Source organism: Monodelphis domestica, chromosome 1 (assembly GCF_027887165.1).
Source record: "Monodelphis domestica isolate mMonDom1 chromosome 1, mMonDom1.pri, whole genome shotgun sequence".
Classification (NCBI taxonomy): domain Eukaryota; kingdom Metazoa; phylum Chordata; class Mammalia; order Didelphimorphia; family Didelphidae; genus Monodelphis; species Monodelphis domestica.
Genome location: NC_077227.1, coordinates 530,459,477 through 530,484,064, shown reverse-complemented (window position 1 = coordinate 530,484,064; position 24,588 = coordinate 530,459,477). Strand labels below are relative to the sequence as shown.

Below are 24,588 nucleotides of genomic sequence, written 5' to 3'. Positions count from 1 at the left end.
TCATCATGGAAACTTGCAATTCTATCAGCAGTAGACATCATCTTACGTGAATCAGTGCTTCTTTCTGGTAAAAATTGGAAAGGGCTTCAGAAAGTTTCTAGTACAATCTGATCATTTCTATCAAACAAATGGGCATCCAGCTTCTCCAGGAAGAACTGCATTGATGGGGAATTCTCAACCTCTTAAATAAACAAGAAGTCTTCAGCCACCTTGCTAAGGACAAGAGGCAAAGCTATTTTTGAGCACACCAGTGCTTCTTGGGCTTCACTGCCAGGGTTCTGTTTCTGCCCTTTATCCTGCATAGCTCCTGAGCACATTGGTGGGAGAGGGTAACCCAGGCTTATGTGTGAACTGTAATCACTGCATTTGCTTATATCAAGTAGTTGTGATAAACTGGTTATGATTGCTTTTGCCTTATTGTTAAATAAATGCGTATGTTTAAAATATCCTGGTGTCATCATTAGTGAGTAGCTGGTTTTGTGTTAATGGAAATCACATTGGAGAAAATTCAAGAGCCAGAGTGAGTAGGGAGAACATAGTTCCCCATAAGAGGGAGATCTCCTGGACTCTGAAAGAGTTTATGTAGAACCACATGGTGGTAGTCTTTACCTGGAATTAAAGACCTGTCATTGGAGTGAGCAAACCAGACCAGAAAGTGAGAGTGGGTGGCCAATGCCCTGTGGGAAGGATTACACTGAGGGTGTCCACCCCACACCTGTTAAGGAAGCCTTGGCATTTAACTTCACCTTATTAAATTTGACTCAACATTCTTGTCTGCCAAGATCTTTTGTCACATGTATATTTAATGCCTGGGCCTTCAGGGCAAAAATTATTAGGGTAGAAATGTTTTAACAGATATACACAGCTGTAAGAAAAAAATAACATAACACTAATATATTCAAAGTGGTAAAAATAGCTGATTTTCAATCATATAATCTCAGAATTGGAAGGCACTTCAGATGCTAACTAGATCAACTTGCAAATGACCAAGAATTCCTTCCCTCACATATCTGACAAGTGAGTGGTCCTCTGGCCTCCATGTGAAGAATTTCAATAAAGAGGAACCTGTTATCTACTGAGACAACCAAATTCCCCCTAACTGTTAAGAAATGATTTTATGTTTAGCCAAAATCTGTTTCTTTGAAATGTTCATTCACTGCTCTTACCTCTACCTTCTAGAGCAAAGCTAAAGAACTCCAATCCCTCTTCTTTTTTAAATACTTGAAGATTGCTATCATGTCTTCCCTAAATCTCGTCTCTCTTAAATACATCAAGTTCCTTCAATCTGGCATGGATTGTAGTTCCACCAGCAGTTTGGTTATCTTTCCCTAAATATATTCTAGTTTGTTGAATCTTTACTAAAAAGGAGTTCCTAGAATTGAACATAATTCTATGGTGTTACCAGGATAGCATATTATAGAACTCTTACCTCCATTGCTCAGGACATCATGTCTCTTTTAATGTAGCCTAAGATTGAATTAGCCTTCCTGGCTGCCATATCACTCTTGTGTTAACTTGAATGAAAAGTAAAGTCTAGAGGTCCTTAGGCCCTTTCCATAGGGCCACTCTTCATTTTATATTCAACCCAGTTGATTTATTTTGAACCCAAATATAGGATTTCCTGTTTCCCTATTTAATTGCATCGAGCTTCCTCAGATTATTTTGGATATTGAATGTCATCCAACATGCTAGTTATCCCTCCTAGCTTTAGATTATCTGAAAATTTCATGGGCATACTGTTTGGACCTTCATACAAGTACAGATAAAAACGTTGACTATTCACAGAGAGGAGGGCAAATCTATAGATATTCAACTAAGGTCCTTTCTCTAGGTTCATTTCAACTCAATATTACAACTTCTTGGGTTTAGCCATTGGGCAATTTCCAGATTGAACTAATCAGACTAACACTCTCCGTCTGCCCAAAAGGATATCCTGAAAGATGTTGTTAAATACTCTGTAGAAATATCAATATACTGTCTACAACATTCCTCTGGTCTAGAGACTAGTAACTGTCAAACTTTTTCTTTGGTAGTTTGTAGCGGATAATGGAGTAATCATTCCACTAAAAACTTCCTATTAACTTGGAAAGGCTTCAAGTGGGAAGAAGAGAATCTGTGAGCTTGGTCCAGAGCCAAAGTAGTTATGCTCAGCAAGCTAAGTCATATTGGGGAGGGGTAATTGTGACTTTATGCAGGGCACCCATTTGAAAGGGTATTGACAATATTCACAGTCCTGCATGGAAACAACAGATCTTGATAGCTAATGAGCAAGCATAATGAATTAAAATAGAAAGTTTTCATATGTTAGGCTGGTGTGTCACTCCTGTACTCTCTTTGCCTCACACTGTCCTGCTCCCCACTTTTACCTGGGAGTCCTCCTCCTCCCATTTCTCTGGGTACATTTTGTGGTACTTTATGGGGGGTTGGGAATTTTCATCATGTGGAGGAGAAACTCACAAAACTATGGAGGGTTAAGGTCTCTGCTGGGGGAAGGAATTCTCACACTAATTAGATTATGGGTGGTTCTTTTGAAGTTCAAGTAAGTAACAAATGTGTTTAATTATTTCTCCCTCAGGTAGATATTTCAGAAGGTAAAAAGAGTGCTAATAATTGGAGATGGTCCAGATTAATCAAGAACTCTAATAAATCCAGAGAGGGAAAGATTTTGGTCACTGCTTATCACATTCCCCTAGAACTGTACAATGATATTTATGTTTAAACGTGCAAGAAGATAAAGAGGTAGGAGAATAATTGATTTGGTGAGTGAGATAGTGGAGCATCCATTGATACCCAAGTAGCAAACAATTGGATTGGGGGAAATGAAAGGACTGGTAGGGGTGGAAGTAGAAGAATATACCAATAGCCTAAAAAAATCACCATGAGATGCTAGTTGGCAGAGTTCTAACTACAGCGAAGTGGAATGGGCTTTTTATCTCAGGTATCAAATGTAAAGGATGATTAGGGTACTGAAAATCATTTTAGCAAGTAAAACCAACTGAGTTTAGCACATAAAATATGAGAGTAGAAAGTTCAGATATGAAGTTTCTACAAGATGACCACACCCCACTTGAGTTCTTTGCTCCACTTAACTAGCAGCATCTGAAGTCTGGTTGGTGCTCTTTGCCCCAGGCATGTGTTATGCTACTGTCTCTAGCACACAAATTACTAGTTGTGGCTCCACTATCTAACATTTAACTTACTTGGATCTCCTTTGGATGCTGGTTCCAAAGATCTTGTCTTTAATTCTTCATTTGGCCTTGATCCTGGAAATATCAGTAAGACTTTTGGTTACTTACATGCAAAAGAAGCATCTGACCTCACCAGTGGAAATAGGACAATAATAACACATTTGTGCTCCTCTTGGTGGCTGTTGGTAGCCCATTCAGCTCCTTCCTCCCATAGCATGGCTCTTTCTTGCCCCCAGGAAGCCATTATACTAAAATGGAACTCCAGCTGGGAAGAACTCATCCTTTGTGAAAACTAGTGGGAGGCACTGAACATGAGGGCTTACTGTTTGATTCAACACAGAAATGAGCCCCTCAACTGTAGCTTCATTGATCTCTTAGGATTCCTACTAAAGCCTCAACAGACTTCAAGGGGAACAAGCTCATTCACTAAATGCTTTCAGAAACACTTCAGTGTTCTTTTGGAGCTCTCTGGGCATGTTTTTCCCAGTTTGTAAAAAACACATGACTCATTTTACATTTAAGATGGGCTTGCTAGCCTTGCTTTAGCCTTCCACCCCCAATTTTTCTTTTTCTCTTAAAAACTCTCTTTGAAGATTTACAAGTATTTTTCCAGACAGGGTCCCATTCACTGAGGCTCTCATTAATGACATTAGCCAACGGGGTAGACTGAGGGGTCACGTGGTGAAAGTTTGGGTACATGAGTAGAAATAGGAGCCCAGAGACATGTTCCTCTCTAAATTCTTCTAAGCATATACTAACCCACCCATCCATCCCTGACTCTTTCTCACTGTAGGGGACCAATAGAATACTTTCCAGCTGGACCTTCAAAGATTTAATGGTACACACTTAATTTGAGCAGGCAATGACATAGAATACAATTTAATTAAAGTGGCTATTGTTTGCAAGGTGCTAGAAATTCAAAGAAAAAATGACAAAAAAAGTTTCTCCCCTAAAGTGGCTCATATTCTATAGGTAGGAGAAGACTGGAACCCTGAGGAAGGGGAGGAGCAGTAGAAGTTGAAGTCAAATCCTGGTTCATTATTGCATGGAATGGAAACTGAAAACACTGTGAAGGAGAGCTTTGTAACCCAGCTCTTCTTTTCTCCTTCTTGCTCACCAATCTTCCCTTCCTCTCTCTCTGGCCCCCAGTAGGAATTTTTAGAGACCACTTTGCTTAGTTTTGAGATAGCCTGAGAAAAATGACTGAGTTCTTAGCCAAAGCTTCTGTTCACTGAATTCCTCTGACTTGCTCTGCTCTGTTCAGTTGGTGAGGTGAGTCAGGCCTTCTTCACCTCAGTACCATGTTGGTGAACCTAGGGCATGCATGCTAGAGGGGGCTATTTCCCTCCCCCTCTCCATGCAGCTGAGGACAATCTTCATTTTACCCACCCATTTGCCCAGCAGCCCAATCAGAGTGCTGCCTCCATTCCCTGTCTGGGGTAAGGTGAGGGGCTCACATGCCCAGCAAGGCTTGCAGTTTGAGCACCCGGTCTCTAAAAGGTTCATCATCACTGCTACAAATCTATACATCTATAGTTTCTAAAGTAGCCATAGGAGGCTAGATTGTGGATAGAACCCCTAGTCTGGAGACAGGGAAAGTCACCTTCCTGAGTTCAAATCTGGTGAAGCTGGGTGACCCTGGGCAAATGCCTCAACCCCATTTGTCTACAAATATATAATAAACAACAAACATAACAAAAAATTAAGTGGCCATAGGATCATAGAAGGAACCTCAGGCCATCTAGTCAAATCCTCATGTTTAACAGGTGAGGAAACTCAGACCAAGAGAAATTAAGTGACTTATCCAAGATCATATAGACAGGTAAGTGGCAGAGGCAGGATTTATTCTAGCTCCTCTTCACTACTGGGTTCCTTGGCTTCTTACTCAATGCTCCACTTACCTGCATCCAAAAGGGCCAGTCCAGGTTTCCATGAGCCTGTCTCTCCAGCTTGATAACATGTAAAGAAAGAACACCATCGTTTAAAATCAGAACTGGTAGAACATGTGGAGTCAACTACACAGATTGGGGGTTATTGGGTGGTGTTTGCATGGGGCAGCCTGAGACCTTTAGCACTTTGAAACAGATTCTCCTTGTTCAGTTCCATTCTGTTCTTTGAGCTCAGGAGGCGGGGGGTGGGGGGTTGGGGGGGGGTTGGGGGGTGTAAAAAATAGTCTCGAATACAGGACTACAATCCCCATGAGCCTTTGCTCCACTTCCCCAGAATGCCTTGTAATCTCACCTGGGCCGAGATCGAGAAGGTATTTAAGACTGATTCAAAGGCTTTTGGGGTCTTGGCTTTTTTTGGACTTCCGTTTTGGAGCAGAGGCGTCTCTTCCATGATGTGAGGTTATTTTGTCTAGGCCTCTGGCCTAGGCACATGTTTCTTACTTGTATATTCTTAATCTTTAACCTTAATAAACCTCTAAAAAAAATATAATACTCCTTGCAGAGAGAAACTAATTTCTATCTGCCTCAGTCTCCCCATATTCCATAAATTTTAATCTTTACAGGGGTGGGGGGGGGAATCTATGCTGTCTACTTGTTCATCTTCTTTCTCTTAAGAGTCAGTGAGCTCTTCCTTGTGGCTATTTCTCACTGAGAGGTTTATGAAGTGCTGGACATACACAACCTAACATCCTGCAGTCAACAACCAAAAGTGTGTTTTGACCAGTACTTCACAGAGAACACTTGGTCATCTAAGTGGTGCAAATGGATAGTAAGTAAGACCTGGGTTCAGAGGTGGCCTCAGGCACTTACTAGCTGTGTGACTGAGCAAGTCACCTTTAACCTGTCTTGGCCTCAATTTCCTATTGTAAGGATGGGGGCATGGAAAGATTTGGAACCCTGACAGGAGGACTGAGACAGAACCAGTGGCAGTTAGAGAGCAAAAGCTTTTGGGCAGGAAAAACTTATCTGAGAGGGTTCTGAGGAGCCTCTGGACTTGTGGTCTGGGATTTGGACCTTGCAGGACCAGTTGGGGGTGGGGTGGGGCTGAGGAATCACCGAAGCCATCTGAGAGGATCCTGTTTCTACTTTCAAAGCTTATAACTGATCTTCCTTCAAACAAACATCTTCAACCTCCCTCAATCTGAGGGAAAAAAACATCTCAGACCTCTGAGGGAGACTGTGGACTCTCAGAAAGGAGAATATAGCTCCCTTGTCTTTTCCTGCTTACCTGGATCTATTCCTCCTTCAATCTCTTAGGCCAAATAGATAAATAAGTTAAATGATGGATTATTTTAGCTGAGAAGGGAGGGAGAAATCTGTATGAAAAGGGAATTTCTCCCCATACAGATCAAGGACTGTGTAGAGCTCCAGGGCAACCTATATCTTTCCTTCCTTCACCCACCTTATCCAAGACCTATTATATTAAACCCTTTCATAAAGCAGTCAGATTCTGGTCAAGCCTCTCAATGCAAGTTAAAAGGGGATACTTCTAGAAGTAAGGCCAGATCTCAAATGATTTATTAGTTGGCCAGTCAAGATATCATAATTGTGGTCATTTGACTCTCAATCATTGAGTGTTGTTCAGTGGTTTGATTGGATGAGTAGAGCATCCACTGGACACTCACAGGCTTGGAGAGTGCACTGGGGCATTGTGAGCCAAGAGCAACATATGCCTGGTGGGTCACTCATTTAAAGCTCTCATACCAGCTGTCTCCTAGGGCTGTTAATCACAAGATCTCTGACTACAGAATCATAGATCTAGAGCTTGAAGTGAACTTTGATGTCATCTAGTCCAACCACCCCCCTCCCTTTATAGATGAAGAAATTGAGACCCAGAGATGTCAATGACTTGCCAAAATCACATAGGTAGTAAATGACAGTAAGTCCTATGCCAAACCACTTAAATGGCAATGAATGACCAAAGTTCTTCCACTGGGGAAAAGGAGGGAGTAGAAGGAAAAGTAGTTAGAAAAAATAAAAGCAGTCTGGAAAAGTCAGTCACAGTTACTTTTTCTCAAACTTAGCAAAAAACATACCAGAAGAATAATACCTGAACAGCTCATTTTAACCTACTAGCTCGACATGTTTAGTAGAGGCTCAGAGAAGTATCTTCTCTCTACTTCCTGGCTTAACTCTTTCCTACATCTTGGCCTTGCTATTCAAATAAATGCCTGAATCACTGCCAACATCAACCATACACAGCCCTAGTGGGTTATGGAGAATAATGTCCAAAAGTTATTCACACAAATAGATGATTATGATAATCTTTTGTCTCATTCCAAGCAAGCCATCCCAGAAAGCCCATTCCAGATCAAGAGCATCAGTTCTCAAAGTGTGGTCCAGGAACTCATGGGAGTTCTTGAGAATGTTCTTTTGGAGGTGATTCACAGGGTTAAAACAAAAAATTTCAAAATACTGAGATGTTTTAATTTTTAATGTGATAAATATCAATAAATAGATCATGCAAGACTCTTTGAAATCTTCAACCTTCCCTGGTTTGCTCTATAAAGCAGAGTTAGGGAGAGTTGTAAGGGTACCAAGGGGATGCTCACATGGTCATGTTGAGAAGCCAAAGACAGTCTCCTAGACAGGTGTCTTAGGGTGGTTTTTACCTGAGATGTTATAACTCTTTTGACAACAAAGCTAGAGAAATCAGGAGCTGGCCCAATTACATTTCTGGAAGAAATTGAACTTGTCCTCATTTCAACTTCCATGCCACTCAGATTTCCATGCCAGTGATGTTGAAGAAATAATGAATGATATCCAGACCTTGGATAAAATGCTCCGGGGAAAGGGTGCTCCATTCCAAAGAGAATGTCAAATAGATTCTCTGGATCCTGATTACTGACAGGCTATTAAACTTAATAAAGTAAATACTCTGGTAATTTCCCAAACACGTAGTCCTTTTCTCACCCCAAGTCTGGCCCAGCACTGATCAGAGTACCTGTTAAGTCAAATCTTGATTAGATCAAGGGAACTGGTCTACCATACATACATACATACATATATATATATATATATTTTTTTTTTTGTCTTGGCCCATAGGCAAGATTCTTGCTCTACCCCTCACTTCTCTGATCCTCTATCTACTTGACAACCCTAATTTTCTCTAGGTGGAAAATAAACTAGAGTTGGTCCCTAAAGTCCTTGGTTGCTCTTCATCTGATACACTAATCAAGGGTATGTGTCAAAGCGAATCATGATGTATCACAGGAAACACATTCTAATATTTAGAGGTACCTACAGCATCCAAGTGTTACAATTTGAGATTAGAAAAAGCTTCAACTCCCATCAAGTATCTAGTCCAATCCATATCTGAAGAGAATCCCCATTATAATGTCCCTCAAGAATGGTCATCTAGTCTCTGTTTGAAAATCTTCAAAGAGGGAAGCCAACCACTACCTCTTGAAGTGCAGTTTTGTCCTCTTTGGATGGTTCTGATTGTTTTCTGACATTAAGCTTGAAGTAGAGTCAGCTAACTTGGGAAGTAAAGGGTTCTTTCTTACTGAAAACATTAAGTAGAGGTTAGTTGTACTGTGGATTTCTACCATAGCCTTCCTACATGGAGTGGAGGAGGTACCCTTCAGTTTCATGATCTTGGAAAAAAATTTTTTGGTCACTATAATTCATGAAGAGTGTCTACTTAGACATTAGGGTATTGAAGAGTGGGGTAGGGAATGAGCATTTATATAGAGTCTGTTATGTATTGGGCACTATGCCAAGTGCTTTGCAAATATTATCTAATTTAATCCTTGGCAATATCCCTGTAAAAAAAGGTACTGTTTTTATCCCCATTTTTCAGATGGGGAAACTGAGGCAGACAGCAGTTAAGTGACTTGTCCAGGCTCACACTGCTAGTAAATGTCTGACATTGAATTTGATCTCTGATCTTCCTGATTCTAGGCACATTGCTTTATCCACCTAACTACCTTAATTGAGATCCTCATTGAAGTCCTGAAATATAAACTCTCCCTTTGGCAATATTACATAGCTAGAACGGGGCTTAGATCTAGCACCACAGGATATGTTGTAAACTGCCCTCTCCAACAGGGCAGAGGCACTCTATAATCAGCCACTGGAAATGGTTATTGTTTGTACAGTGTGGACTCTTTATTCGTAAATTAAATGTTACATCCCCTAAATCTCATTTGCTAACTATTATCCAACTTGCTGGCTACTGGGATTATGTAAACACAAAGAAATGGTGTATTGCATACTGTTCTTCTTACTGTGTTAATGACCTCAAAATGTGAAAAGGGGAAAGAAGACACTTTAATGACCTGTAAAAGCTTTGTTTCTTCTTCTAAATTCCACACTTTTAGCTTTATTACTCTAATGCCACCTGCTGGTAAAAAATATTGTTTCATCTTTCATCATGACAAACCATCGGCCTGATGAAATTTCCTAGTTGACCCAAGAGGCTTGCAACATTCACTGATCTTGGCCAATTTAGAAGGCTTGCTTGCCAGTTTGTTTTCAGTCAAAGATGAGCAATTCTAGGGATCCCATATTCTAGGATCCTTTACTCTCCTTACTCCTTTTCTTTCCATTTTTCAGTTAGTGCTGCTTCTGTCCTGTCTGGAATAAGTTGAAAATAAATTAATTTCCTTCAAAAGATGAACTCTGAAACCTCAAACTTGATGTACTTACATTTGAGTTTGGAAGAATCACTTGTAAACTGGTGTCAATAAGGAAAAAGTTTTCTTACAATCTTTCTCCAGTCAACCTGTAGAGAGTGACTAAAAGGACTAAAGGGCAGACAGCAATAAACATTGATTAAATGTTTACTCATTGAATGCCAAGCATTGAGCTAAGCCTTGGAAATACAGATCAAGTAAAGAGAAAGACAATCCTCTCCCTCTAGGAATTTATACTCCAATGATGGTGCTGGAACCCTGGAGCTTCACAGCTAGCCCTGTGGTGATGGACAAGCCAACCCTGTGGTGTTCTGACGATTTATTTTGGAGAGTAATGAGTTTGGCCATTAGAGAGTTCTGCCCAAGAAGCTGTTTGGTAGGATAGAAAGAGGCTGAGGGCCCTGAGTTCAAATCCCACCTCTTTAATTTACTACACATTGTTACTTTCTCTTTCCAAGGGTCAGTTAAAATTAATGGGTTGGACCAGCTGGCCTCTGATATCATTTCTAGATTTGTGTGATTCTATGACCATCTGTAATTTATGATGGATGTGCCTAAGTTTCCAGACAAGTCAGGAAAAATTTGTCATATTGCAAAGAATGGTCATCTATCTGTAGTTTCCTCAATTCTTTGTCCAGGTCTAAAATAAATTCCACTGATACCTTATTTTCTAAAATGGCTTCCAACTGCACCTTTTCCTACCTGGCTTCCTTACTTATTTCTCCATGAATGAGGAATTTAGGATGGAATGATGGTTTGAAAGATGACTGTCACTGAGAAATGGCTCCACTTAGGTTGGATATAGAATGCTTTACTTCCTTTTCTTTTTATAAATGACCTGAAATTTCAAAGTCCCTTTGCCCTGTAGGAGATGAGGGATTCATATTTTATAGCTATGGTTTGGGGTTAATGTGGTACTAGAGTTTAGGGAGAGGCTAATCCTGCCAGGAGATCCAGTGGGCACAAGGGCTAAGAAGTGCCAAAGTCAAAGTAACAAGCAGGAACAGAACTCAAAACATGAGTCAGGTTAAAAGAAAATTAAATTATGAGCAAATTATGTTCCATGTGGAACAGAGGTTGGAAGAATCAGGGTGGAAACCTAGACCTTGGGAACAAGCCAAAAGAACAGGAATCTTCAGATGTCACAATGAAGACAGGTATTTTATGAGGAGAAGCGCCTATTAACAGACAGCTGAGGCATGATAATAAAACCTGCCTTTATACCTTAAAGAAAACCTTTGGAGACGTGAATTTCCCTTTTACCATGTAGTAGCTAAAGGGCCCCAAGTGATGATGGCTCTGAGTTTATGGGCAGCAGAGAATCCTATGGTGGATGGAAACTATTTGGATATATCTTTTTTTATTGTTGCTTATAAATTTGTATGTATTTAGTAATTTTAATATTTATCTACTATAAAGGAAAATGAGTAATTGCTACTGGGGAAGGTTGCTTTTTCCAATTCATTAAATAATTAACATTCAATGAAATGAGGTGGGAAGTAGAGCTAATGAATGAGATGTCCAATTTAAGACACTATTCAATCAAATTAAATACAGTAGCAAGTCAAGTGGCAGGCTAAGGGGTGATTCTTTAGAAGTATCATTGATCCCTATAACCTTCCTACATTTATTAAACTGAAAGATCACACATATATCTCAAATGTTGCTCTAAAAACCATTTCCACCAATAAGAGACTTCTCATTTGTGGAGCCCATCTATGCTGTTGAACCTCAAACTACCCCCCGCCTCGCAGAGAGGAAGGGCCCTTGTGGAGGAAAGGATCTGGTGATGACAGAAATGCAGAGTGAAGGCAATAGAGGCAAAGAAGGACTGAAATTCTTTATTGTAAGGTTAGGGTCAGTCTCCAAGGAGCAAGGAAGCTTCATGGACATGCTACCCAAGATCACTCTTCCAAAAAAAAAAAAAGTGAACATCCTGGGCAACCTGGGAAGCCAATTCTAATACCTGCTGCAGGTAATCCTTGTGTAACTGGGCATCCATTTCTAGCAGAACAAGCTGGCCCAAGGTGGCTAGCAGGACCAGAGCCAGACCTGGTCCACTAGGTACCCCAAGTCCTCCACCTGCCCCAGGTCAGCCAGGGCTATGCCATTTATGAAGCTGACTGAGCAGGCACACACACAGGATCTCTCATTGGAATCCATGCATTCAACATGGCTAAACTCAATAACTCTTACCTTCTGAGACAGAAGAAGGGCTAGGCAATTGGGATTGAGTATCTTGCCCAGAGTCATGCAACTAGGAAGTATCTGAGGTCAAATTTGAACCTAGGACTTCCAGTCCTGATTTTCTATCCACTAAGTCACTTAGCTGCCCCTAGAGAGACAGATTTTGACTTTAGGTAAGGAAAAATTTCCTAACAATTAGTTATCCAAGAATACAATGAATTGTCTCCAGGGGTGATACGTTTCTCTTGCTTGGAATTCTGCAAAATGACCACTTCTTGAGAATTTTATAGAAGAGATACCTATTCAGGTGTGTTTTAGAATTGATAACCTCTGCATCTCTTCCATCTCTGAGATTCTGTGACTTGGTAGAGGCGCCAGAGCATTCTGGGGGCAAATAGGGAGAGAGATAGAGAGATAGAGAGATAGGAAGACAGGGAGACAGAGATAGAGACAGACAGAGAAAGAGAGACAGAGACAGGGACAGAGAGAGTTTAAAGAATCAAATTGAATTTCAGTAATGAAGAAAACAGGGGGAGGTGGGATTTTGGGAGAAATGAACTGAGAGCAAAATAATAGGACATAGTCATGGGGGAGTTAAAGGGATAGCCAGGCAGAGCAGGCGACAGATGGAGCCATGAAAGTTGGGGGATAAAGGGCAGACTCAGCATGAGGCAGATTGGAAAATAAGAGGATGGCCCCATCCTTAAATTCAGGTTTGCTCAGTGGAATGAAAAATGGAATCTGAAAGGTGGGGAGGCTCAGCTCTGTTTTTTGGTCAATTACACTTTTGCCTTTTCCCCAGTTTGTAGTCAATGGGCCCATGGATGAAACTGATCAGACATTGGTGCTTGTTTTCCATGGGAAGTCTATTCTCCACTTAGTTCTCAAGGCATGCTTGGGCAGGTGATGGGAGCAGAGGTTGTCAGGGGTAAAAATCCACCCAAGCTAATATAAATTCGATTGACGCACTTAAGCTTCTGAGCTGACAAGAGATTTTCCTTTTTCTGTCACACTGAGACAGAACAAAGCCAAGAGACATTTTCTAGAGGTTAAAATAACTTCATGCAACTAAAGATTCGGTAACAAACCTAGTTACTTACACAAGATTGCACCACAAGGGGCCATCTCTCTGAATGTGTAGGAAGGAAGCACAGTTAGGTGCAGTAGAACAGTCATGAGGCAAGAATTTGGCTTTTAAAAAACCTTAAATGGTAATAATATGATTCAGTACAAAATAATACCAATTACCCAGATTGATGACAGCCCCTATAGGGCTCTGGAAGGTAGTTACTGATTTTTGTCATTGGATCTGTGGGGGAATTGAAAGGGGAAAAGAGGAAAACCAGTTTACCTTAGTGATTTCTTCTTTTATTCCCCTCCTCTTCCTAACCCCCTCAAATCTGCTTCTATTATAATTTCCCTGGAATTCAGTGGTAGATTCTGTACTTTGGTGGAGATGCAGAGTAGAAAAATGGTTGGGGTTGGATTAGTCCACAAGGAAGGAAGAAGAGATCCTGTGATCTGGAACTCCAAGTAGCCTGCTTAAACCTCAGATTTCTTTCTCCCAGTGTTCTCAATCTGACTTGAATTTATTTAAAGCAAAATTAAAGAACATTCTAAGAGAAGGTATGTTTAATAGGCTAATTTCTGTCTGTATCCCAGGATTCAATGGAACTGATCTCATCTTTTTTTTTTTTTGCTCCAACATATTTCATTGGTATAAGAAACTCCCAGTGAGGAAACTCCCTTTATTAATGCAAATTGTTCCTTTTTTCCCCTATTTGCATTATCACAGAGAGTTGGACACTGAGGGGTTATGTGATATGGCCAGGATAAAATTGTCAATATGTATCAGAGGCAGAACCTGAACTCAGATCTTTCTGACTCCTGGTCCAACTCCTCTCTCCACCAGGAGACTGCCTCTCCTGGCATGGCACTATGTTTATTTTTCAACAGTTAATGGAAAATGAGCTAAATCCCTTACCTGTGTGGGTCTGCGTAATGCTGTGGTTGCCTGCATAGGCTGCAGTGGACCTGAATCCTGTAATAACAGGTCACTGGTCAGTGCATGAGTTAAGGTAAGCCTTCTCATTCTTTCTAACCAGCTATTATGAAGGCCAGAATGATGGCAGATATTTGTCTGTGGGCAGCCTGAACTTGCCCAGGAAAAAGCATCAATGTGAAGAAAATACTTTCGGTTCAACAATGGGTGAAAATTCTAGATAATAACTTCTGCATTTCACAACTGTCAGAATGAATTTCCTTTACTAAGTCACTCTATTTCTTTAGACATCTTTATACTTACAATAGTTACCCTAACCTGTGCCAGCTGCAGAGGAGGCTAAAGTAATCCTTCAATAGAAAATGTCATTTAACATTTAGCAGTTTTCTTAAATAGCATTAACATGTTATTGATGCAGATAGCATTAGCTTACAGGGATTTTTAAAGGTACACAATGGTTAGCCCTAATTACCAGGTGAGAGAATCAAGCAATCATTAGAATTCAATATAACAGGTATGGTCTCTTAGAAGCATTTTTTAAAAAGCGAGGGAGAGAGCCTTAAAAAGAGAAAAGTGGGGCTTTTGGGGTGACAGAACAGCCATGTAAAGATAAGATTGGGGGGGAAAGCCAAATTTCCACGAAGGTAAGAAGTCGAAGAATATAGGAAAAAAGAGGCCATGAATAAAAGCTACCATAGGTGCGGAAAAAAATTCTCTGTTGCTAAATGGTAGAAAAAGGGAAAGAGAAATGTTTTGAAAAATGAAATAGCTGGGAAAGGGATGAAAGGACACATAGTACTTCCTCATATATTTAAATATAATGGTCTATACATTGACAGTGTTAGTCAGATCACAAGGGCAAATTAAAATCGGTTGTGCCAGTTGCAAATATGCAACCTGGGTTCAAGGTAATTGCAGTAATAAAAAAAAGTTACTATAACCAGAGGGAAACTATTGTCTGCTCCAAGGGAGAGGAACTCGCTTGGTAGTATAACTTATTCTCTGAGGGATACAGAAATAGACTGGAACCAGGACACATGTTCAAGTCACTTCAAGAGTCTCCAAATAGAGACAATAGATCATCTTTATATATTGGTAAAAGAGGCAGTTGCCTACACCATATGCTTTGAGTAGTTTTGGAAGGTCCATTTGCCTCCAAATACTTTAACCAATGACTTTCTTTTGGGCCTGAAATTCTCTCACTTTTCAGTGCATTTTAGGGCTTTATGAAAATGAAAATATATTTTTCTGGGAGGAGCAAAATAGTAAACATCTTTTTTTGGAGAGGATTTCTGGACCTTGATTTCACCAGTATGGAGATTTCTGGCTATGGAAATTCTCCTTGTAGAGACAGATAGGCAACCTGTAGATAATTTGTAGAGTTCAAAAATTTCCCAAGATCAGGCAGCCTGCCCAGAACTTCCTGACTCCAATATCCTTTTTTTTCTGCTAATGTGTTTGTTATTAAATAATTATCTACTATTCTAGCATCAATTTTTTAATCAGGTTAGCTAATATAATGCAGAGCCCTGGGATTATGGGACAAAGGACAGTTAAGTCTCATTTGGAAGTGGTAGGACAGTAGAAGGAAGTTTAAGGAACTTCTAGAGCTGTGCTGGTGAACCTTTGGCACATGTGCTGGAGAGGGCTACCCCCTTTTCCCTCTCCACCATTCTTGAGGATATTTTTCATTTTATCCTCTCCTCTGCCCAACAACTCAATGGGAGCACTTCCTTCCTTCCCTGTCTGGGGTAAGAGAGTGATTCACATGTGGTGGGAGGGTTCAGTTTGGGCACTCAGTCTCTAAAATGTTCACCATCACATTCTAGATTCTAGAATGGTATATTCTAAAAGAAAACAGGGCTGAATAATAATAACAAAACAATAACAAAAATAATTGCTAACATTTATGTAGTGGTTTTAAAGTTCACAAAGCACTTTACATGTTATTTTAATCTCACAACAAACCTGAGACTTAAATGTTTGGGACAGGATTCAAATTCAAGTTGTCCTACCTCCAAGTTTATCCTCTATTTACTGAGCTAGCTTCTATCTGCCTTGGATGGGTACAACAGTGGATGGTCAGCCAGAGGTCAGTGTAAGGGACTTCAGTATTTTGTAGGATGAGGGACATAATATAAAGTAGGTGAAGGGATTTGAAAAACAAAATACCTAATATATAATTTTTTTAAAGAGACATCCCTATTGTAGTTGTGGGGAATACTGAGAGAGGGGTTCTGAATAGATGTTACCCCAGGAAGCAGGTTTAGGTAAGGGGACTCAATTCAGAGAAACACCTTCCTTCTTGTTCTCCCTGCTAGATAGCCCAATGGAGTCTCTGCCTATCAGATGGTGAGTCAGCCCCATTTCTCTCAATCACACTATCTATCACTGACTGATAAGCCCTTTTGTCTACTTATCTCACTTTTTTTTTTAGAATGACATCTCAAAAATCATTAAAATGGTTTGATATTGGCTAAGAGGTAGTTAGGTGATGCAGTGGGTAGAATGCTGGGCCAGAATTCAGAAAGACTAATCTTTGTGAGTTCAAATCTGGCCTCAGACAGTTACTAGCTCTATGACCTTGGACAAGGCACTTAACTCTCTTTCCTTCAGTTTCTCATTTATAAAATGAACTGGAAAAGGAAATGGTAAACCACTCTAGTATTTTTTCCAAGAAACTCCAAATGTGGTCATTAAGAGTTGGACATGATCAAAATGACTGAACAACACAACTGACAAGTTAAAAAGAAAGAGAACTGAATTAGGGCAATAGATTAGGTATAACAAAACATCAGCATAGTATTTGATAGACCCCAGTTATTGGAAGAGGGACTATTGAACAAAATCTTATGGGGAAACTAAACAGCAGTCTGGTAGAAACTAGATTTAGACTAACTTCTTGTACCATATATAAAAGGTCAGAATATAAAAACATAGAGGAACAAGGAAGAAATTACTTTTCAGATCAATAGATGGGGAAGAGTTGACAAGTAAACAAGTGATAGAGAAGTTCACACAAAATGACATGAACAATTTTGGTTTTATAAAATATAAGTTTTTTTTTATACAAACAAGTCTAATGTAGAAAAAATTGTGAAGGAAATGACTGGAAAGAAATCTTTACAAGTTTTTTTTTAATAATGGTCTCATTTTCAAGATATACAAGGAATAGATTAAAATTTATAAGACTAAGAGCTATTCCCCCAAAGACATATGATCAAAGAATTTGAATAGACAGATTCCAAAGGAAGAAATATAAACTATCAACAATTACACAAAAATACTCTGGAAATTTATAATTAGAGAAATGCAAATTAAAGCAATTTTTAAAGTTCTGCCTCATATCTGTCAAAATAGCAAAGATGCCAAAATAGGAAAATGGCAAATGTTGGAGAGACTATTGGGAAAACAGGTGCACTATGGTATTTCTGTGCACATTTGGTGGAACTGTGAATTGGTCTAGTCCTTCTGAAAAGCAATCTGGAATTATATCCCCAAAATTACTAAACTGTTTATTCCCTTTGACTCCACTATACTATGACTAGGCCTATACTCCAAAGAAAGCCAATGAAAAGGAAAAGAAGCAACATGTACAAAAATATTCATAGAAGTTCTTTGTGTCTTCCCCCAAATTGGAAACTAAGGGGTGAATCATCCTACTGGAAAGTGGCTGTATAAATTGTGGTATTTGAATGTAATGAAATATTATTCCATCATTAGAAATGATGAAATGGGCACTTTCTAAAGAACTGGGAATCCTAACTGTGTGAGCCTGGGGAAGTCGCTTAGCTCTTATCACTCTTCTGCCTTGGAGTCAATACTTGATAGTAATTCTAAGGAGAAAGGTAAGGGTTCAAAAATAAAAATAAAAGGGGGCAGCTGGGTAGCTCAGTGGATTGAGAGCCAGGCCTAGAGACAGATGGTCCTGGGTTCAGATCTGGCTTCAGACACTTCCCAGCTGGATAACCCTGGGTAAGTCATTTAACCCCCATTGCCTAGCCCTTACCACTCTCCTTCCTTGGAACCAAAACATACTATTGATTCCAAGACAGAAGGTAAGGGTTATTAAAAAAAATAAAATAAAAATAAAAAAGAACCAAAAAGACTATTAGGGATTGATACAGAGCAAAGTGAGCAGAATCAGAACAATTTTTCCAACAATAACATTTTAGAGAAAGACAGTTTGAAAAGACTTCAGAGCACTTATCAAATCAATGATAAGTCATAAGTCCAAAAGAATGAAGAACTATGTCACTCACCTCTTGACCAGAGGTGATGAGTTTAAAATGAAGAAAGAGACATACATTTTTGGATGTGACTAAAGAGAGAATTTGTTTTGTTGGACTCTGTAGCTCTATATTGAGAGACTTATTCTTTGTTTGTGGGTGGAATAGATTAATTTTTAAAACACTCATTCAAAAAACAGAAATAATAAAATTTTAAAAAAGAATACCTTCCCCATTCACATTATTGGAAATAACTGTTAATGAAATACATGTTGCTATTTTGGGCTCTTTTAAAAATTTTCTAAAAATATCAAATATTATTTGATTCCATTTGTCTATAGTGGAATATGGTCAATTGATTTAAACATATATTAAAGCATTAGTGTAAGTCAGGGTTAATTAATGGAAGATTCATTTTATGAACTTCACATAAAATGTTTACTTCCCTCATATTAAGATCAGAGGATTTAAATCTATAGAGGGTATTTAGAGAATAGTTAACATCTTCTTTTTAAAGAAGACAAGTCAAAGTCTTGGAATGGTAAGTGATTTGCCCAAAGTCACACAGGTATTGGGTCCCAGATTTAGAGATAGTAGGGACCTTAGAAGGTCACCCTCTCCTTTATTTTACTGTTGAGGAAATTGAGGAAAATGAGACTTGTTCAAGTCATACATGTAGTATAGTAGGGGAGCCAGAATTTGAACCCAAGACTTCTGACTTTAAATTAATTATTCTTCCTACCACATCAAACTTTTTTTGGGGAAGGAGGATTTTGTGCGTGGGAAATGAAGTTTTTAAAAGCTTGCATGTGTGTGTGTGTATTTAAATTTGGCTTCTCTCCTTTGGCAGTTAAAGCACATTGCAGGGAGAGCTCGCTCTGAATATTTATCTAACATTCTGATAGGTCAGAATAAAGTAGACTGGTGGACAAAGATGAAGAAAGTCCATTGATTAAGCCAGTTGTCAAGCCAGGAATAATAGGAATTTGCCAGATTCAAAGACAGTTTCAGGTTTCCCCCTCTCACCAAATAAGCAAGGGCTAAACTTCAAAGCCTTCAGAACTTCCAGCACAGGAGCATATCTTTGCCACATACTTAATAATATGCATTTTATGAGAATTGTTGTCTTCCTGGGAGACAAGAAGAAGAGGCAACTTATAAATATGACCTTCAACTTTCAAGAATCTTTGAAAAAATTGGGAACTGCAAAGAAAAGGATCTGTAAACAGTGACCCTTTTAGAAAGGGAAATATTTGAATGTTCTTGGCTGGAACTCCTCGTTTTTGGTTGGCTAAGTTAAACATAATTAGGAAGGTAAACTAGGGGAAAAATACTATTTGGCATATGAATTCCAGAGCAATACCAGCAACAACAGAAACAGATTTAGGAGGATACTTGTTTTGGTCCTTTAGTACTTGGCTTCTCTCCATTTGTTTGGTTGTTGGGGAGTTAACTGTACCTAGCATCCTCTAGCAGTCAGAGAATTTCCAACCCTGTGATGATCTTAAAGATCTTCTATCTCAAGCCTTTCATTTGGTAGTTGTGGACATAGGGTTCTAGGAACAGAAGTGAAATGACTTGCCTAAGGTCATCCTGGCAAGTTAATGTCCAAGTTGGGACTTGAACCAGGTCTCTTGACTGCCAGTCTGGTATTCTTTACTGCATGCCATGTTGCTTGTTTCTCTGTTCAGACCAAATGTTGAGGACTAAAAGTCTGATTCTGGTCAACAATTTCATTCCTTGTTTTGGATAGGTCTGGTTTCAGGCTAGCCAGAGTTCAAGGATTGGTACTGGGAGAAGAGGACTTACAGATATTGAAAAATATTGATTGGATAGAAGCAGGATTTATTTCAATGAATCAATGAATACGAATTTATTAATGCCTTGCTTTTACTATGTGCCAGCTAGGCAGTGTTCCTAAGCACCGAGGAGGCAAAGAAAGACAGAAATAATCCCTACCCTCAAAGAACTCAAGGTCTGATGGGGTAGGCAGTATAGAATTTTCTATTTAGAAAGTGGCCTTAGGGAGGAAAGTCCAGAACAGAAAAGTTCTCCAAGGGAAAGTAGAGATTGAGCTGAGTCCTAAAGGAAGCCAGTGAGTCCAAGATGTGAGAAGGGAGAAAACTCTACACTAGAGGGATGTCCAGCAGTGTAAGAGAGGTGGGAGAGGGAATGCCATGCACAAAGAACAAGAAGATCAGAAAACTGGCTTGTAGTAAAACCCAGTGGAATTGCTCTTCAGCTCTGGGAGGGGGGAGGAAGGAGGTGAGGGAAAGAACATGAATCATGTAACCATGGAAAAATATTCTAAATGAATGAATGAATTAAATAAATTTAAAAAAAGAAAAAAATGAAAACTGTCTTGTAGAGTTCATTGAGGGTATAAAGTGGAACAAGATGTGGAAAATAGGAAGGGGCTCATTTGTGAAGATCTTTAAATGTCTGCTTCTGCTGTTCAGTTGTTTTTCAGTCATGTCCAATTTTGTGATTCCATCTGAGGTTTTCTCAGCTATGACCCTGGAGTGATTTGCCATTTCCTTCTCCAGCTCATTTTACAAATGAGAAACTGAGGCAAACAGGGTTAAGTGACCTGTTTAGAGCCACCCAGTAAGTGTCTGAGGCCAGATTTGAACTCAGGAAGATGAGTCTTTCTGACTCCAGGTCTCATACTCTATCTACTGTGCCATTTAGCTGCCACTTGAAATGCCTGACAACTTCATATTTGACCCTGGAGGTAACAGGGAGCCACTGGATGAAAAATAATTAGCAATGAACCCTCAGACCAGAATGGATCCTTCACAGGGAAACTCGGTTTTTGAGGGTCTTTAAGAATTGGGATAATTATCCATTCATTTAGTGGCTTAGGTACAAACGTATGAGGAAGCTATTTAGAATGTCTTTTAAGGAGCCCATCCTTGCTGTGAATACTGTATATAAATTTCATTATTGTAGTCCTTTGAAATAAATTAGGTGGATTCCCCCCAGATGTTTGCTAGTGATGTGATCCTAGCCAAGTCACTTAACCTTTGTCTGCCTCATTTTCCTTCCTTGTAAAATGGGAATAATAATAGCACCTACCTCCCAGGGTTGTTGTGAGGTTCAAATAAAATAAATTTGTAAAGTGCTTAGCATAGTACCAGGCACAGAGCAGGACTTAATAAATGCTTCCTTCCCCTTCTTCAATAGTGATGATAAAGTTATCAGAGAAGGATATAACATATCAAAAAACTGGACTTTCCTTATGGGCTACTATTTGGGAAAGAGGGTTTGTTTCAAAACTTCTAGTGAGGGGCAGTTAGGTAGCTCACTGGAGAGTACCTACCAGACCTACAGACAGGAGGTCCTGGGTTCAAATCTGACCTCATATACTTCCTGGCTGTTTGATTCTGGATAAGTCACTTGAGTCCAGTTGCCTAGCCCTTTTTGCTCTTCTGCCTTGGAACTGATATTTTGTACTGATTCCAAGACAGACAATGAGGGTTTTAAAAAACCCCAACAACTTCTAGTAACCTTGAAACTTGAGATCTTTTCAACTCAGGTCTGAAGAAAGAGTAATTTCACAAAGGAGAAGTTGTAAGACAACATTCTAACACTAATACCATAATTCCAGTTTTAGACTTTGAATGTAGTATTAAGCACTATGGTATAATTTAGGGAGCTCTAGGACTCTGCTCTGGGTGTATTGTTTAGTAAAATAGGATATGGATAGGAAGTGGACCTGTAATTTAATTGGTTTAGGGAATTCTCAAATTCCTTTTTTGTACCATTTTGTACCATTTTCCCAGATTCACATAGCCAGTGTGTGTCAGAGGCAGGGTTTGAACTGGCTTTTCTCAGCTTTGAAGTCAGATCTCAATCTACTATAGCACAATGCTTTTCTTAAAAAAATAATAAAGTTGGGTATTACCCATGACCTTCACACTTGGGAGGACATACACAATAATGCACCTTCTTGGATACAGGAGGAGTGGAGCCTTCCACCATCTACACTCCTCGGACCAGTCTAGACACTACAAAGTGAGAGAACTACACATAGATTTTAAGGTTGCCCCCTCAATGCAACAAAAATCACTGGAATATCATAATTTCTCTATAAAAAAATCCAATTATTCTTCCATTAACTCTTCTTTTTGAAAAATCTAAGCCTATAGCCAACCAACTACCTCAGACACTAGCTTTGTGACCCAAGTTAAGTTACTTAGATACTCTGTGCCTCAGTTTCCTTATCTATCAATTGAGGGGTTGAACTGGATGACCTCTGATGCACCTTCTCTAAATTTATGATCCTATGAGCTCCATCTATTGTACTGACCTGTATCTCTGACCCTGTGACCTGCAGGCTGCAGTTTGGCAGTGATGGTGGTAGTGGAGGCAGTGGTGGTGTCCAGAGAAGTCCACAGCCTTGGAGTGGTGCTCAGGGGTTCTGCTGGTGTGGTAGCAGGTCTTCGTGTAGTGGTGGTTGGCTGTGGGGTGGTTGAGAGAAGGATCGTAGACTTCTGATATGACTTTGTGGTCTCATCTATGAAAAAATAGAATCAAACCAGATCCTGAAAAATGTAATAACTGTACTACACTGCTGTCAAACTCAAATAGAAATAGAAGTCACTAATCCTTGGTCTAATCCCATCCATACAGATCCCTACAGCCCACAGACTGACTTAGTTTTAAAGTGTGACATTATCTGTTTTATTATATTATTTACTTATTTTGTTAAACACTTGCCAATTACATATTAATCTGGTTTGAGCTGCCCCTGGGAATTTGGGGTACATGCAGATGGAGGGCCATGTGCTTGATACCTCTGTGGTACTATATCTGGCATATAATACTGGGGAACTGCCTGAAATAAAATTTTCTGCATTTACTGAATGAATCCTATAAGGCAAGAGACTGTGTTAGGCACTATGGGTGATTCATGGAGCATAAAATGTACTTCTTGGCCTCAAGGAGCTTATATTCTGATTGGGAGGACAACCTATAAACACACAAATTAAATAATAATAGAAGGCTACTGAATATTTGTTCCAGGCAACTGTGAAAGAGATGTCAAAAGGACATAATTAGCTGTCAAATATAAATGGGCAGGGGCAGCTGAGTAACACAGTGGATAGAGAGCCAGGCCTGGAGTCAGGAAGACCTGGGTTCAAATCTGGCCTCAGATGCATCCTTGTGTGACCTTGGGCAAGTCACTTAACCTACATTGCCTAGCTCTTGCTGCTCTTCTGCCTTGGAGCCAATAGACAGTATTGATTCCAAGACGGAAGGTAAGAGTTTAAAAAAAATGCCAAATGGGATCCTGAGAAGTCAGACTGGACTGAAAAATGATATCTCATATACTGAACAAATGGTTTAATCATGCCAAATGACCTAGAATGACTACATAATTTAAAATTTCATTCTATTTATTGCCCCACAGAATAATGGGATCACTTTGTTAATATTCGTAGTACGGTATAATGGAAAGAACATTGGAAACCTGGGTTCAGGTCTTGATGCTAATATGAAGCAATTATGTTACTTTAGTCAAATTACTTGGCATCCATAACATGAGATAGGATAGTAAGTAAACTCAATGATCTCTAACTTTTCCCCCCTAGCTCTGGCATTCTATGATTCTGTGACTAATACTGAAACTCTCTATATAACCTGGAAGGGAGCTGGAGCCAACCAAAGATGGCACAAGGACTGGGGAAACAGATGGGTTTCCTGTTTCCTAAGGGGTTTCCCTTTCTACACAAGAGACCTGTGCCAGAGAAGGGTAGCCAGGAGCTCCCTCTGAAGCTAAAGAGGCATGTGGCCCTCTAGGGGAGGTCTGGATGCATGATTAGGTGCCCACCAAGCCCGACTCTTCCTGTTCCTGTGCTGCTGCTGCATCACAGCCCAAGATCCTTGGTGTTCAAACCTGTATAGCTGGGGTCTAGATTGAACTTTTTTTTTAACCCTTACCTTCTGTCTTAAAATTGATATTACGTATCATTTCCAAGACAGAAGAGCCATTTAGGCATTTAGGACTAGGTAATTGGGCTTAAGTGACTTGCTCAGGATCACACAGTTAGAAAGTGTCTGAGACTGGAATTGAACCAAGGATCTCCTGTCTCTAAGCTTGGCTCTTGATCCAGTGAGTCACCTACCTGCCTCTAGATTGAGCTTTGATTAGTACATAAAGCATCTAACATTAGGAAGAAGACAGAGTGGTATAGTGGATGGAAGGGCATGATGTATGCCTCGGAATTCAATGTAGGTTTGGGTTCAAGTCCTGTTTCCTAAAAGTCTTGACCATGTGACCCTGGGCAAGTGACTTAGCATTTATAAGTAACCCCAGGCTTTTAAGTCTTTAAGACTATATTTTAGAAGAGTTGAGGGTCTGTTTTGGAAGAGGGGATTTCTTCATTGGAA

General features: G+C 39.7%; 1 protein-coding gene across 2 annotated transcripts in view; it reads right to left on the bottom strand.

The window, feature by feature from the left end:
• Positions 1-24,588, bottom strand: part of VIT (vitrin) — a 181,409-nt gene that overhangs the window by 51,896 nt on the left and 104,925 nt on the right. Inside the window, exons 7-10 of one of the 2 annotated variants that reach the window (XM_056813270.1) lie at positions 22,505-22,711; positions 13,946-14,002; positions 5,090-5,137; positions 3,201-3,263 (exon numbers count right to left, since the gene is read on the bottom strand). In XM_056813270.1, coding sequence (XP_056669248.1) covers positions 3,201-3,263; positions 5,090-5,137; positions 13,946-14,002; positions 22,505-22,711 — 375 coding nt within the window. The remainder of the gene's footprint in view (positions 1-3,200; positions 3,264-5,089; positions 5,138-13,945; positions 14,003-22,504; positions 22,712-24,588) is intronic. The other variant, XM_056813271.1, reaches the window with a different exon arrangement.